Source organism: Ochotona princeps, chromosome 3 (genome assembly GCF_030435755.1).
Source record: "Ochotona princeps isolate mOchPri1 chromosome 3, mOchPri1.hap1, whole genome shotgun sequence".
NCBI lineage: Eukaryota > Metazoa > Chordata > Mammalia > Lagomorpha > Ochotonidae > Ochotona > Ochotona princeps.
This window is the reverse complement of record NC_080834.1, coordinates 100,138,000-100,153,080: the sequence shown is the minus strand read 5'-3', so window position 1 is coordinate 100,153,080 and position 15,081 is coordinate 100,138,000. Positions and strand designations below refer to the sequence as shown.

General features: G+C 45.3%; 1 protein-coding gene across 4 annotated transcripts in view; it reads left to right on the top strand.

The window, feature by feature from the left end:
* KLHL6 (kelch like family member 6) overlaps window positions 1-15,081 on the top strand; it is a 139,235-nt gene that overhangs the window by 77,410 nt on the left and 46,744 nt on the right. For 3 of the 4 annotated variants that reach the window (XM_058662146.1, XM_058662145.1, XM_058662147.1), the window contains exon 3: window positions 4,003-4,382. In XM_058662146.1, the coding sequence (XP_058518129.1) occupies window positions 4,096-4,382 (287 nt within the window). In that variant the 5' untranslated portion in view covers window positions 4,003-4,095. Of the gene's footprint in view, window positions 1-3,826; window positions 4,383-15,081 lie in introns of those variants that run through there. The other variant, XM_058662144.1, reaches the window with a different exon arrangement.

Here is a 15,081-nt window from a genome sequence, read left to right as displayed (position 1 = left end):
CTTTCAAATAAAAAATCTTTAAAAAAACAAAAGAATGGAGATTTATTTGGAAGTTAGAGAAAGAGAGGAGGGAGGGAGGAATAAAAGGAGAGGGAGACTTCAAGGGAGGCAGAGACAGAATCTTCCACCTGCTGGTTTGCTCTCCAGATGGCCACATCAGCCAGGGCTTCATCTGGGCCCTCAGTGTGGGTACAGTGGCCCAAGCACTTGGGCCATCTTCAATTGCTTTTCCCAGGCCATTAGCGTGCAGCCTAATTCAAAGTGGAGTAATTGAGACATAAACCAGTTCTTGGATGCCAGTGCACACCACAAAGCCGATCCCTCAAATTTTCAACAAAACGTATTTGTTATTATTTTATAATCAGAAAACCATATGCAGAAGTTAATTAAAAATAAGAGATATAGGACTTCTTTGACTGGGATGCAATATGGCATGTGGAGTGATGTGTTCAGGATACCATTTGTTGATGGTTGACCTTGGGTTTGGCCACCAGTTGCTTCTGTGGACCTTTTGTGTGTGTATGTGGGGGTTACCTAAGAGCTTATAGCCAGGGCTTGGCTGGTCTCATAGCTGCTCTCAATAAGACACGACTGCATTTTGACTGCCTGTATTGGGAGAGGCTGCTCAGAAACAGCTGGTAGGGATCTTCAGAATGCCTGGACTTCCTTACCTTCATGTCTGCAGAGCATGTTCCAGGCAGGTGCTCAGGGAGCAGTTTAGGTGGCCCTAATCAGGAAGTTACAACAGCTATAACCAGTGGAGAACCACACTTTTATTTTATTGACATAAAGGGAGAGTACTGCCGTGGGAAGTGTGCTGCTTGTGGAATTTGTAACAGAAAATGAAGCCTTGACATGGAGCTTTTCAAAATACCTCAGCCTGTTGTTCCTCTTCAGGCAACTTCCCAGCTTCCTGCCTCTGAGGGAGACAGTCCTCAAGCTCATTGTTTTTTAGGAAAGTGTCTTTTGTTATTGTTATGATGGATGAAGTTGGCTGGAAGGACATAGGGCTGGGTATTTGATGGGCAGGAGTCTAGGAGGATTGGGCATCCTTGAGTGTGGCAGGAAAGGAAACATTATGTCTGTAGGATTGGAGTTGGGAGAGACTGGGAAGCTCCAGCTATGAGCCGGGAACCCTGAGCTGAGGGAACTGGACGAAGCACAGAATAGGGGCAAAGCTACTCTATGAGACATGTTAGGCCCTCAAGTGTTAATGTTAAGTAGGCAGTTGGACATATGAGCTTAAGATTGAGGGAAAGATCAGAGTTGGTGAACCAGAATGAGAGCTGTCAGCATACAGTTGACATTTAAAGCCATGAAATTAATGGTGTTCTTTAGAAATACAATCTAGGGAGACCACAGGTGAAAATCAGAGCTATCCATGGACTCTGTGCTATAATAATTATATATCACACAAATAATCATAACCAAATATCATATAATAATTACATAGTAATAATCATATGAGACAAAGTTAAGATTTGTCTAAACATCATTGCAACTATCAGAAGCATAAAAAATGTTTCTTTCATAGAATGCAAAATAGACAAAGATCAGGAAAATAAAAAGAAAGCATGAGTTGGAATTTCTGACAAATCAGAAGAGTGTTTAACATGGGTCCAATGTCATGGTGCATTGGGTTAAGCCCATATCAGAGTAATGGTTCTAGTCTCAGCATTTTGTTCCTGCTACTTACTAGTGCACATAGGAAAGCAGTGAAAGATGAGCCAAGTATTTAGGCCCTAGCATCCTCATGAGAGACATGGATGAAGTTCTAGGCTCCTGGATTTGGCCTGGCCCAGCCCTGACTAGTGCAGGCATTTGCAAAGTGAACCAGGAGATGGAAGATCTGTTTGTGTTTGCTTCCCGCACTCTCTGTCACTCTTTCAAGTAAATATAAAATAAATAAATCTTAAAAGAATTAACAGAATAAAAAGGACCTTTAATATTAATTGAAACGATACAATCACTAGGAAGACTAGGAACAACAGAGAACTCTGAATAGAGATGTAAACTATTAAAATGTGCAGAATAGAGGTATGTGGTCATGGTGGAGTTTGTTATCTATATCGTAGGAGTCAAGGTTATAGGAGCTGCAGCCAGGGGTATGGTGTGTTATCCAGGTTGGCCTTACATCTTTTAGTGAGGCTGTCTTAACCCAAGCACCAGGCCGACAGTGAGGCTAAGGGAGTCCTGGAACCCAGCTCTGATGAATGCATAAGTCTGAGACCTCACCTCATTCTCGCCTTACTCTTAATCTTCTATTGGGTCTTGCCTTGTTGTTCTTCGTTCAGCTGAATGTATCAAGGCTGCACCTTGACACTCAAGCCTGATAATGGGAGCAGTTTCATCCACTGGGTTCTCCAGGGTTCTCTTAAACACGGCTCAGCCTATGACCTTTGAAAGCTGATCTTAGCCTCCATGCTAGGTCTCCATTTAAATTCAAGACTACCAATCTTCTGAGGGCTGAGAAGGAAAAATTTGGCTCAGCTCAAAAAAGCAAAAATCTTCCTTGCCAATTCAGAAGACTTCAAAGATTGACATAGATACAATGTTAAAAGAAATAGTGACCCTTACAACTATAAAGCGTCGTAGGTACCCTTCAGTGAATAACTACTGTATTCTTGCTCACTGGAAAACTTTGATTTCTTTATTCTTTCCTTCCTTCCTCTTTTTTCTTTCTTTTCTTTACTGACTTTCTTTCTGGCTTTACATATTACACCATAGTATTAACCCCAGGGGGAAATGTTTATGACCGTAAGTTTAGGAATATGGATCCATGGAAGATGAGAAGAGCTGAAGGGGATTAGAAGAAAGGCTCCAGTTATCACTGGCCAGAATGAAGGGAAGGACTGGGCCTCTATTCCCAGGAGGACTGCTATCCTCCCCACTGGTAGGAAGTCAGTGAGTGCAGCCAGAATTCAGTGGATGCCACTCGGTGAGGCATCGGGCACTGGTCCAGCCATGGGAGGCAATCCCTGCACTTTTTCCTGTGGCAGACAACTAATCAGGGTCATCATGGTATTATAACCAAGTACCTGATAGTGTGGGAACCAAGGGGCTGTCTAGTCAGACGTAATTGGATCTTGCCACTCATTTGAGCAGAACTTCAGTTTTCTTAACAGTACAATGAGAAAATTCCTATCTACCCAATTTGGTTGTCATAAAGATCAAAATACATGAACTCCCTGGACATAGTGGGGTTTTGATAAATGAGAGTTATTGCCGATTAGCTGAGGCCAGCAGAGGTCATGATCTAGCAAGGCTCATGCATAGGTTTATGTATATGTCCATTCATCATGCACAGTCAGTAAGTACCATGTCAGGTCAGGCCAACTTGAGATCTGCGGAGCAGTTGGATATTGACCTGCTCTGACTGGTGTCCAATAGAAAACATCCTGGGGATAGAGTTTTAAGAAGTAATTTCTGATCTTCCCCTATGGCTGTATTAAGAATAAGAGGCATTTTGTTTTAAAGATTTATTTATTTTTATTTGAAAGATTTACAGAGAAGGAGAGACAGAAAGATCATCCACTGGTTCATTTCCCAAATGGCTGCAATGGCAGGAGCTGAGCCAATCTGAAGCCAGGAGCCAGGAGCTTCTTCCAGGTTTCTGAGGTTTCCAGGGCATAGGATGGGGGTTTACCCTGGGCTCTTAGACTCCAGGGTGGAGTGAGTGGAGGACTATGGCAGTCTCTCTGCCCGTCTGTCTCAGCACAGCCAATACACGTGTGTTGGAGCTGCAGAAATCCAAATGTCACAACCAGAACCGGAGGCTTCCTGCTCTCGGATATGGGGTGGGAGACGGACCGAAATAACCACACGGGGGCTGGCCCGGGAGACTCCACGAACCAGCTTTTCCCTCCCACAGCTCCCTCCCACACTCCCCTGCTAAGTCTTGTCTGACCTGGGACCATTCACAGAAAGAAGAATAGAAGCTTGCTGGCGTTTGTAGCAACCGGATGAGAAAGTACAAGACTTCCTGTTATGTGTGTGTGACAGCTGGTGATAAGTGGAGGGCCCTGTACAGGAAATCCGCCCGGCTTCTGCAGTGTGACCTGCCCAAGTCAGGGCACTCCTTCAGTCTGGGTGTGGATGGCAGCGCAACAGGGCTCCTGGAACATGGACGACGTGTTGGAGAAGAGCTTGGAAGGGCCCCAGGCATCTTCAGAAGACGAGTCCTCCCAGAAGAGGGGAGACTTGGTGGAAATCCTAAATGGTGACAAGGTGAAATTTGATGATGCGGGACTCTCCTTAATTCTTCAGAACGGCCTGGAGACCCTCCGAGTAGAAAACGCTCTGACGGATGTCACCCTGTGCGTGGACATCCAGGAATTCTCCTGCCACCGCGTGGTGCTCGCCGCGGCCAGCAACTATTTCAGGTCAGCATGCCCAGGATCAGAATTGCATCAGGTGCAGGAGCAAGGAGCAAGTGTGTTGATTGGAGGGCTTAGTCTGATTGGTTGGTTGCTGTACTTAGAGTTTATTTGTGTCTATTTAAGATATAAGAAAGGGAGCAGTCAGATCTTTGGTTTTGGTTTTAGTTAGGGGTAAGCAACATTGAAAGAGAGACTGGCATCACTTTAAAACAATGTTTATGTATGACTGCGAGTCTTCTCTGCATTTGTCCTCGTTCCAAGGGATGGAAAATGACTTAAGTCATGGGGATTTTTCTGCTCTGAGCCTGACTAATGCACTGGAAAAAATGGCATTGTCTTTTGATCATCAACATCAGTGGAGAAAAAGGATGTGGTCCACTTGGGAATTATCCATGGACGCGCTGAACACTTGGGGCTCCAAGGTGTGCACAGGGGCTGGGTTTGTGGAGAGGGAGAGTTGTTAGTTGCTGTAGGTATGAGAGACCCCTGGCTACAGCCAAGTCATGATTGCTTGTGCGCTGACCTGGAGGCAGGAACCCTGCTGCTGCCTCGCTTTGCTCGTTCCTGACTGTGACTTTTGGAATCACTCAGGGGGCTCTGAATTTCTATGTTGTCATCTACAGAAGAGGGCAGTGAGGCTTACCGCTCAGGACTATATGATAATTAAACGTGAGAAAGGAGGGTCTTTCAAGGCACCTGACACTTTATAGATGCTTGGTACATCTGGTGGAAATTCTTCCCCTGGCTCTGCTCAGTTTAGCTAGAAAGCCATTTGCTGAGAGTTTACCATCAGCACATCCCCAAAACAGGGTGGGGCGCATGTGGAAGAATCAGGAAGCTGGCAAACACGACTGGCATAGGTGAATGAGGGGAGCCAGTCCACAGGACACTGCGGTTTTACAAGCTTAAAAAATCATTGCCCTCATCATTCTTCATAAAAAGTCTTCACTCTCCATTCTGGCTCAGAAATGGACTTTTGTGAGCATTGTGGGAGGTGCTTTTCTTTTTTTAGCTTAGGAGGGAAATCTTTCTTTGGAATTGAAAGAACAGGGCTTGCAGAGTATTGCGAGTTCCTGTGTTGACGAGGCAAGGAAACACTTGGGTTGGAGGGAAGTCGTTCCCGCCACATGCTGAACAGACAGTTGTCTGATTTTATTTTTGCCACAGCGCAGTGCAGGTGGCTGATACCCCACTTCACAGATGGGGAAATGCAGACACAACATCACATACCCGGGCACTGGGGAACAGAGTTTAAGTACATTGTAGAAATCCTTGTTTTGAATGTAATAGAATGTAATAGAAGCCGTCACCAAGTGTGGGGCTGCATTCCAAGGAAGAATATAAAAGCTGAAATGTAGGCACTGCTGTAAAAGTCAGTTGGTGTAGACATACACATTACTGATCCCACTGTTTTTCAATTGCATGCTTTCACGTTGATCACAGCCTGTTTGAAGAATGAGTGTGTTTGCTTCCAGGTGTTTTCTTTCTGTTTTGAATCATTGGAGAGCAAGGGCCATACTGTGCATATCTGGTTAGCAGTTTTGTGAGGAGGCTGGCCAGCTGTGGGACAGGTCTGCAGCTGCTGTGTGCCCTCAATTGACAGCAGATGTTTGGACTCTAGATAATTAGGTTAAGCAGTAGGCAGTGGCAATGAGAAGCTGGAAGCACATGCGAGTGCGCATGTCTGCCTGTGATGGTATAGTTTCTTCCCAAACTGCCTGGTCCAAAGAGGAAATTCCCTCTTCTCTTTTCTTCTGAGCAATCGCTTTTGATTCTTATTTTGGAATTTCCAACCTGACTTTCCTTCTATAACAAATGTGGTGCTGGAGACAGGATTATTTTATTTCCGGTGTTACTCCTGTTTGTGGAGTACTTCCCATGGGTCAGGTCCTATGGCATCTGTGTCACACACTCCTGTGCTTGCCCATGTAATTCTCACAACCACCCTGTGAGGTAGGGACCTGTGGCCCCATCTCACAGATGAGGAGCTACCATCCAGGTGCCACAGTTGATGGAACTGGCGCGACCTCACTGCCTCTCTGGCTTTGTTTTGAAGGTGTTAGTGAGGTTGGGAAGCAAGTTCCTTTTAGGTGCAGATGGAGGAAGGACAGAGTATCTGCTATATTTGGGAACTTCCTGACACAGCCTTCTGCACTTTAGAGAGCCTGGAAACTGGTGGAGAATCATGTAGGGTTTCCTCTCTGCTTATATATTAAGGAAATATAGTTGGACTTGTCTGGACTATGGGTGTTGGACTCTATGCTTGGCAAATACTTGCAGGGAGGGAATTTCAACTGAACTTGAACTATGGTTATGCAGCGGGGTGGAGGAACCCACCATGGGGTGAGAATCCCAGATTCTATGTAATTACAACACAATGTAATTAATGAATAAATTTAATTTAAAAAATATATTAAGGAAATAATTGCTTTCTTCCATGCATGACTGCCTACAGGATCCTTCACAATGGGTGCTTTGCAGATGTGATTAAACTAACAGTGTTGGGATGAGTAGATCACGTGGATTATCTGGCTGGGCCCAGTGCAGTCACAAAAGCCCTTACTATAAGAAGGAAGTTGGAGGTTCTGAGGAAGAGAGGGGAGAAGAGGTTGGAAATGCTTTGAGGACAAAGAAAGCGTGTGTGAGTTGAGGAATGTTCAGACTCTAGAAACTGGAAAGGCGCTAGAAACTGCTAGAATCAGGACAGCCGATTCCCTGGCCCATTTTGCTTTTCTAATTTCTTTTAAGCTACAGGGCACTTTGCTACAGCAGCAATGTGAAACCAATACTTTCATATAGAATTCTCGAAAATAATTTTCCTGCGGGATTTTGAAAGCATTGCTTCATTGTTTTCTCAGTTTCTGCGTGGCTAAAGCCAGGGATTTGGAACTCTGTCTGGATCTCTCATGTGGGCGGCAGGGATGCAAGCACTTGCGCCATTTTCTTGCTGCTTTCCCAGGTGCATTAGTCAGAAGCTGGACTAGAAGCGGAGTGGCTGGGACTTGAATTGACACTTCAATATGGGATGCCAGCATCCCAAGCTGCAGCACGACTTGGTACACTACAACCCCAGCACCCTGTACTGCCTAATTTTAAGAAAATTTCTCATATTATTTCTCTGGTAATCGTATGCTCACTTTCTTCTTTACCCTCTATTTCTGATCATCTCTTAAGTGGATGTGACCTTCTAAAAACAGTTTTTTGGTTTTCCTATTTTCTGATCCAAAATTGCCTTTTTACTCAACTTTCTGAAGGATGTCTTTTTCTCAGTTTCATCTTCTAACACACAGTGTTCTCAGTTTTACTTTCCAAGAGCTCTTTTTAGTTTATGAATGTTCCTTTTTGAGTTTTCCTGTTCTTACTTCACAAAGATTATATTTTCACTTAGCTTCTGTGGGGTTTGTATTCTTAAAAACACTTCTACTGCTCTTTGTGCTCTGTTCAGTATAGTGCAAAGAGCTTATGGTACTAGGATTGGCATCCAGACTCTGCTTCTTATTGGCTGTGTAAATTTTGACTTCTTTGAGCCAGCACCAATATTTTCAACACAGGGAGATGAGTAGTTTGTGCCCACTCATCCCAGCAAGTTGCTGTGAAGTGTAAATTATAAAAAACAGATCCATTTGTGGGTGCACTTACTTAAAGACTTTGAGCATGGTAATATATCAGGTCTCTTAGTTCCAAAGAACAGAAATCAACTGGCTTGTTTGAGAAGGGGAGTTTACGTAAATAACAATAGGAACTCACAAACTTCCCCAGAAGTCTGGAGACCCAAATGCAGAAAAGAGACGGGGGTATGGGAGGCCAGTCGGTAGCCAGGACCACAGCCCAGAGCCAACCCAGGACTCGGCTGGGGGATGTTGCCCGCTGCTAAAGAATCATGGTGGCTACCGCAAGCCCAACTGCAGCTGTGGGCTCTGCCGTGATGCTGGCTCTAGAAATGTCACGAAACAGATTCTGTTCTGGCTTGCCCCTGCCTTACCAGCGCCTACATTGAAAGCCTGGGATTGGGCATTTGAGCTGTCAGGGCTGGATTGTACAAGTTAACAGCCTGGTTGGGATAGGAAATTGGGCAAACCATTATCAGGCCTCTGCAGCACCTGCAGTGGGCAGTGGCTTCTGCCTTCTACCACTGTGTCTGGGGAAGTGTTTGGATGCTGAACACCAACAAGGGACAAGCACCTACTTCCTGTGTGCCAGGCCTGCATTTGGTACAAGAAAGGGTGTTAAAGGATCATGAGAACAGCCAGGTAAGAAGGGATTCTAGAACTCTTGTCAGACAGGAAGCACAGCTACGGATCCTGGGATGCTAGTAGGAAGAGAGCAATTATTAGCACCTTCATTTCTCTTCTCATCCCCAGAGTCACCCTGAAGACATTAGTAGGTATGTGTGTAGGTGTGAAGGCATCATCTCTCACGTGTGGACTGTAGACAGGTTGAAAGAGTGAGTCATGTGAATGCAGCAGCCGACTTACTCATCTTGTCCTTGTCTTCGTTCTTAGCATCATTGCAGCAGCTAACCTTCAGTAGACACCCTCAAAATGCATGAAATGAACACAACTTTAATATTTTTTTGTACAGAGCCCTTCTTGGCCAGAATAGGAAGCCCTCAGAGTGCAATTTCAGAATAGGCAAGAATGATCTAGGTAGGTCCTCAGACAGTAATTGCCAGTGCTTGAGAAGAACCAGGCCCATGTAGAATTTTGTGTTTTTGGTAATACGGAGCTCACCACTCATCACTGTTACTCAATGTTCCCGTATTAGTCAACACTCTCTTTGTTGCAAGGGATGGGAAACTGAGCTATGCCAGCCTAGGCAAAGTGGAAGGGATTTGATCACATTGCTAAATCATAGGAGGATAAGGATGCAATCCTGTCATGGAGAAGAGGAAACAGGGCCCTGGGTGCAGACAGGATGCTCTCCCTCAACCCACACTTGGTTTCTCTTTGCTGTTGGATAGCTCAGGTTAATGTCTACCAGGACTGGTCAAGTGCTCAACTGCCAGCAGCTCGGAGACTCACTTCTTCCTGCTTTAAAGTTTCAGAGGCTCTGATTGGTCCAGCTCCCGTTAACTACCCAATTCTGGACCAATCACTGTGTCAAGACATGGGGCACAGTGATCAGCCCAGCTTTGGTCAGAAGTTTACCCATGGAAAAGGAGGCAAGTGTATGTATGCGTAACAGCGAGTGAGTGAGAGAGCAAGTGAGAGAGCTCTGTGAATAAAAAGGCAAGGGTGCCCACTTGAGCCATATGATTTGAGTGGGGTCCGGATGAGAATAGCATTTTGCAGAAATGGAAGACACTGGGTGAATGAAAGAAAAAAACCACTGTCCATTAAACAGGGCTAGCATACCCTGGTTTACTTCCTTTTATTAGGCAGCTTATCCTGCTTCTGTGTTTGTCCTGAGTATGAGAAAGCACAGAACATTGGCTTTCCTTGGTTTCATTTCAGTCACTTGATTCTTACTATCTTATATTGTTGTTACTGTTGCATGTAATAAAATGTCTGCCTGTTGAGTGTAAGCCATCTTAGATTTTAAAAAAGATTTATTTATTTTTATTGGAAAGTCAGGTTCACATTGAGAAGGAGAGACAGAGAGGAAGATTTTCCATCTGTTTCACTCCCCGAGTGGCTGCAATGCAGCCAGGAGCCAGGAGCTTCTTCTGGGTCTCCCATGTGGGTGCAGGGTCCCACGGGTTTGGGGCATCCTTGACTGATTTCCCAGGCCACAAGCAAGGATTTGGATGAGGAGTGGAACAGGAAGTTGAGCAGCTGGGATAAGAACTGGTGCCCATATGGGGTCCTGACACATCCAAGGTGAAGACTTTAGCTACCAGGCTACTGCACCGGGCCTGCCAACTTAGATTATTGTGCAAAGGCTGCTTCTGTCTCTTTAGCAATGAAAAAATACTGTTCAGGCAACCTTTCTGTCCTCCACCAGCCGCAAAGAAAGGCATCCTTTTAGTCCATTCAAATTTGGAGGAGAGCCCTAGGGCCACATTCATTACAGTAGTGTTAATACTGCTAAGACTTGAAAACACCATCAAACCCAAACCAACAAGTTGTGTCATATCCGTTTCTGAGGAGACACTTGGGAATCTAGGAAATAAATATGTAATAGATATCCTGTAGGCTTGCAAAGAAAGACCCAGGTACTAGCACTAAATAAGAGCATTCTGGATTCAAAAGATCACATGTCATGTAGAGTAAGCTCAGGCTTGCATTCAGTAGGCTGAAAGTCAAGATCATTTTGGTGTTGCAGGAGTTAGATAAGGGGAAGTATGAGAATCGATAATGATTCCTGGAATGACAGGTTGATGGACACAATATACTAAAACAGGACAGAGGAGAAGGGGGATTAGGAAAAGTTAGAGAGATACCAAATAACTGGCAACATCCTTACACTCCAGAGAGCAGTGAGGAACAGGAAAGGAGAGATTAGGATTCTCAGTAACTCCTCCCACACAGCTGCAGGGCTGCCCAAGTGATTTGTAGGCCTTCCCTTGAGGAACACTGGAGGAAGCGAAGGCAGCACAGTTTCAGCAAGCCTTTGTCCTCCACAGTTCCATGGAAGGGTAAAACCCAGCATCTAAACAAGGAATTTCCAAATAATTCCAGTTATGAAATTGTTGTCATTGAAGGACACACAACAGCTATCATTACCATCTGTTTTCCTCTCTTACTCTCTGATTGATCGGGTTGCTAACTTTTTAGGTTGCTTTCCTTTCGATTTTAACAAGTTCTCTGTCTGGGAGGACCAAGTAGAACTCGGTGCTCCTGGAGTGGGGGTTTAGCCTAGCAGCTAATATGCCAGCTAGGGTGCTATAACCTTCAATTGAAGCACCTGATTTGATAATCGACTCCAGTTCCTGACTCCACCACTTCGGAGCAGTGGTGATGGTTCAAGTACGTAGGTTCCTACTACATATACAGGAGCAAATTGTGTTTCTAGCTACTGGCATTAGCCCTTACCCAGGCCTGGATGTTGTGGGCATTTGGGGGAATAAATTAGCAAATGGGAAATCTCTCCCAATTAAAAAAGAAAAAGATAGGGGCTCCTCTCTGGGGACTGTTACAGTCTGTTAGGGTGCAAGGCTTAGCAACTATAGTAGGGGCTGCCTTTTGCTTTATTTTTTAAGATTTGTTTGTTTATTTGAAAAGCCAGAGTAACAAAGATAGGGGTGCAGGGAGATACAGAGAAAGAGAGACAAAGAGAGATCTTCCATTTGCTAGTTTACTTCCCAAATTGCTCCCATGGTCATGGTTGAAGCCAGGTACGTAGAACTCCATCCTGGCCTCTCAAATGGATGACAGGTATGCAAGCACTTGGACCATCTTCCTCTGCTTTCCAAGGAATATTAGCAGGGAGTTGGATCAGAAGCAGAGCAGCTATAATCTGAATCAGTGCTCTAATATGGGATGCCAGCATCACAAATCATGGCTTAACCCCAAGGACTGGATTTTAGCACAACTCTAGTCCCAACCTCACACCTGTGCTTGTAGTCAAACCTGTAGGAGTTCCCCCTTGACCCCTAGTGTCCTAATTGGCCTGCATCTGGCTAGAGGAAGGATTGCCTGTCCTCCTCCCCTTTCCCTCTGGGCCCAGACTGCTCTTTGGCAGTTGGCATAGGGAGAATCTGAAACACACATGATCATCTTTGCTTTATAACAATAGAGACATTTAAATAATATTTATTTTTATTGGAAAGGCAGATCTACAGAGAGAAGAATAGACGAAAGATCTTCCATTCCCTGGTTCACTCGTCCAAATGGCCACAATGACTAGAGCTGAGCTAATCCGAAGCCAGGAACCAAGCACCTCCTCTGAGTCTCCCACATGCATGCAGGGTTCTAAGGCTTTGGGTCATCCTCTACTGCATTCCCAGGCCACAAGCAGGGAAGTGGAGCAGCTGGGACATGAACCGGTGCCCATATGGGATCCTAGTGCTTGCAGGAGAATTAACCAATTGAGCTGTTGCACCTGGCCCAGTAGAGACAATTGTTATGACTGCAGCCACATCAGCCTTTGAAAACCTGAGACTGAAGACTTAAGAGCTAGTGCCAGTTTCTAAGTGGTCACGGTCATGGAAGGCTCAGAAAAATCTCCAAGCAGAGGCAACCCTTGACTTCTAGAAGAATGACACAGTAATCATAAGGAAGCCACTGTGGAGTCCTTGAGGATTGGAATGGAAAATGGGGGGAAAAGGACATGTAGCACCCTCAGGGCACTGGTCTGGATGGGCTGTGGCAGCTGACGGTGAACATTAACGCTGCTCTTGCTCCCAGCCCAATGGGAAGTGAGACTGTAAGCAGACCTCACTGTGAGGGCCACTAGGGAAGTGGTGTGTTGTTAGGGGAAGCCAGGTTTCACCTGGCAAAGAGGAGGCAGATGTGAAATCAAAATCAAATGGAAGCAAGAAGTCCTGCCAAGTTTTATAACTTAGAAATCTCAGGGGAACTTAGGATGCACACCAAGGGGCCTGGCATTCCAATGACGAATGGTTAGCAGGCCTTGATCAAGGCCACTCAGAGCCCACTGTTTATTCTCATGGCAGTTAGAGGAGAAAAGTGGGTTTGGAGTTGGACTTGACCTACTTGAAATACAGGACTGTGTGGAATATAGGACTTTCCCTGCTTTCCTCCCTTCCTCCCTCCCTCAATGCATGCATACATCTGCCCATCCAAGTCTTGAATGTCTACTGGGAGGCAGAAAGGACCCCTCAGGTCCAGACATATCTAAAAGAAGAGAAGATACATTAAAACAGACCTGACAGTGGAGTACAGAGAGAGGCCTGTCTGGAGTTCAGGGCTGATTGTGAGGATAAAACACACGCTGGAGACACTGGTGTAGCTGCACCATGAGATGGGGAGGTGGGGAGGGGTGCACAGACCAAACTAGGCAAAACCTTGAGTCCTAGTGTTGAGAGTTCTTAAGCTGTTTTTTTTCCAGGCACTTTAAAAATTTTATTATTATTTTTTTATTTGAAAGGCAAATTCACAGAGAGAGGGAGAAAGAAAAAGAGAGATGTTTTTCATCCATTGGTTCACTGCTCGAGTGACCACACCAGCTGGAGTTGAACTACTCTAAAGCCAGGGGCCAGGAGCTTATTCTAGATCTTCCACATGGGTGCAAGGGCCCAAGGACTTAAGTCATCTTCTGCTGCCCTACCAGGCACAGTAGCAGGGACCTAGTTTGGAAATGGAGCAGCTGGGACCAGAATCAGCGCCAAAATGCGATGTCAGTGCTGCAAGGTCGAGCCTGTTGAGCCACTGCACTGGCCCTTCCAGCCATTTAAAATATAATTTTCTTTGGCATTTGGGCCCATTTGCTGTTAAGGATTTCTTTTGTTTAATTGTAAGCATCAGAATTCTGCATTATAAGTGACAGATATTCAGTTCAAAGTGGCTCAGGCATAAAAAAGAAAAAAAGAATTTATGTGCTCATGTAATTTTAAAAAGTTTAGGAGGGGTGGGCATTTGTTGCAGATAAGACACCACTGGAATGGTTGGAGTCCCACATTTGAGTGCCTGGCTTAGAGTCTTAGCTTTGCTTCCAATTTCAGCTTCCTGCTGATATGCATTCTGGGAAGTAGCAGAGTTAAGATGCTTTAAGTGCTTGGTTCCCCCTGGCCACAAGGGCTGCTCAGACTAGATTCAACACAGCCCAGCCCCAGCTATTGCTGGTACTGGAAGAATGAACCAGTGGATGGAAGAGTCTTTCTCTGCTTTTCAAACAAACAAACAAACAAATAGAACTTTAAAAAAAAAAGTCTAGGAGTACCGGTTTCAGGCATTGCTGGATATTTGTGTCTCAATTAATGTCATCAATACTCAGTTTCTCTTTCTCGGTCTCTTGGTCCTACCTACCTCACTACTGGCTTTTCTCCTTTACACATGGAGCCAAATAAGGTTACCACTATCACTGAATTTCCATTTCTCCCAATAGGAAGATGACTGCTGTTTCTCAGTAATCCCAGAGATATGTCTAGACATTAACTCTGATTGGGCCAGCTTCAACCTGTATCCACTCCTGAACCGATCATTAGGGCTTAGGAGATGTGACATGTGACATGACTGCATTTCTTCCCCGGCCTAAGAAGCTATCTAGCTTTGTCCAAACTTCCTAGATTGGTACTGAAAGAGTGGTAGCGCGATGGGAGCCACTCCTACGAAGGAATGGTGTCGGGCAACTAAAACACGCACTGTCCATTGCATCTGTGTGACTGAATTAGCTCTGAGACTGGCCACAGCATTTGGCACAACTGGTGTTCTTTCTTGCTTGGCCTTGCTTGGTCTCCAGCAGCAGCCAAACCTGCCTAGGGACTGGAATTTCTGATTGGCATCGGGAGATTAGGAGGTAGAGTTCAGAAGTGTGGAGGTCAGGGGGGAGCCGTTGGGGAGTTGAGTTGGTTGAAAACTTAAGAGTTGGTGAAGTTTAGGGAGTGGATGAGTGTGCAGAACTCATCTGAGTGCTAAGTGGGATGCTTGAGTGTGGGAGTGCCCTCTGTAGGCTCCAGGCCTGTATTTGTGGGGAGATAGGAATTCCCTAGTGGGAATGGAGAGTGCATGGGGCAGACCACCTAAGCCTCCTCCTTTGGGGGTTGGCTGCAGATGCTTAGAGGTTAAAAGAGGTTCAGATTCCTATTAAAAGTAAATACAGGGGCTGCTGTTGTGGCGTAGTGAGTAAAGCTGCTGTCTGC